The 939-nt window shown below is 47.8% G+C and overlaps 1 protein-coding gene across 1 annotated transcript; it reads left to right on the forward strand.

Moving 5' to 3' along the window:
- On the forward strand, positions 1–939 carry LOC118931148 (olfactory receptor-like protein OLF2). The gene has a single exon (XM_036923343.2). It carries the CDS (start codon positions 1–3, stop codon positions 937–939), a length of 939 nt encoding a protein of 312 aa, XP_036779238.2.

A 939-nucleotide genomic window follows, 5' to 3' on the forward strand; every position in this document is an offset into this window, starting at 1 on the left:
ATGGCTGCTGACAACTGCACTGGGGTCACTGACTTCATATTCCGGGGCCTCTCTGGCAGACAGGACGTACAGCAGGGGCTCTTTGTGCTCTTCCTGCTGGTTTATGGCATAACCGTGGTTGCCAACCTGGGGATGATCCTGCTGGTCAAGGTGGACCCCAGACTCCACTCGCCCATGTACTATTTCCTGAGCAATCTGTCCTTCTGTGATGTCTGCTACTCCTCCACTGTCTCTCCCAAGATGCTGGCTGATTTCTTATCTGAGCAGAAGAGGATTCCATATAACTTATGCGCCATTCAGATGTATTTTTTTGGTGCCTTTGCAGATGTGGAATGTCTCCTGTTGGCGGTCATGGCTTATGACCGTTATGTAGCCATTTGTAACCCACTTCTTTATACACTAGCCATGTCCAGGAGACTCTGTATCCAGCTCGTGGCCATTGCCTATATTGTGGGTTTCGTAGATTCAGCAATCCACACCTGTTGTACATTTCGATTGTCATTCTGCAACTCCAATATCATCAACCACTTTTTCTGTGACATCCCACCCTTGCTAGCCCTCTCCTGCTCAGATACATCCATCAATGAGATAGTGATGTTCACTTTTATTGGCTCTGTTGTGGGGCTCAGCATCATGACTGTCCTCCTTTCTTACATATACATCATAACTGCTATTCTGAGAATGAACTCAGCTGAGGGGAGACTCAAAGCCTTCTCTACGTGTGCCTCCCACTTAACCGCTGTGGCCATATTCCACGGCACACTGCTGTTCATGTATTTCCGACCCAGTACCAGTTACTCCATGGACACGGACAAAGTGGCCTCTGTTTTCTACACAGTTGTCATCCCTATGCTGAACCCTCTGATCTACAGCTTGAGGAATAAGGATGTGAAAGGTGCCCTGAAAAAAACAGTGAGCCCTAAATTCTGTTCTGGGTGA

The sequence above is a fragment of the Manis pentadactyla genome, chromosome 9 (genome assembly GCF_030020395.1).
Source record: "Manis pentadactyla isolate mManPen7 chromosome 9, mManPen7.hap1, whole genome shotgun sequence".
Taxonomy (NCBI): domain Eukaryota; kingdom Metazoa; phylum Chordata; class Mammalia; order Pholidota; family Manidae; genus Manis; species Manis pentadactyla.

What these genes read in the sequence shown, in the direction of transcription:
- LOC118931148 (XM_036923343.2), top strand. Translation starts at nt 1, where the DNA reads ATGGCTGCTGACAACTGCACTGGGGTCACTGACTTCATATTCCGGGGC.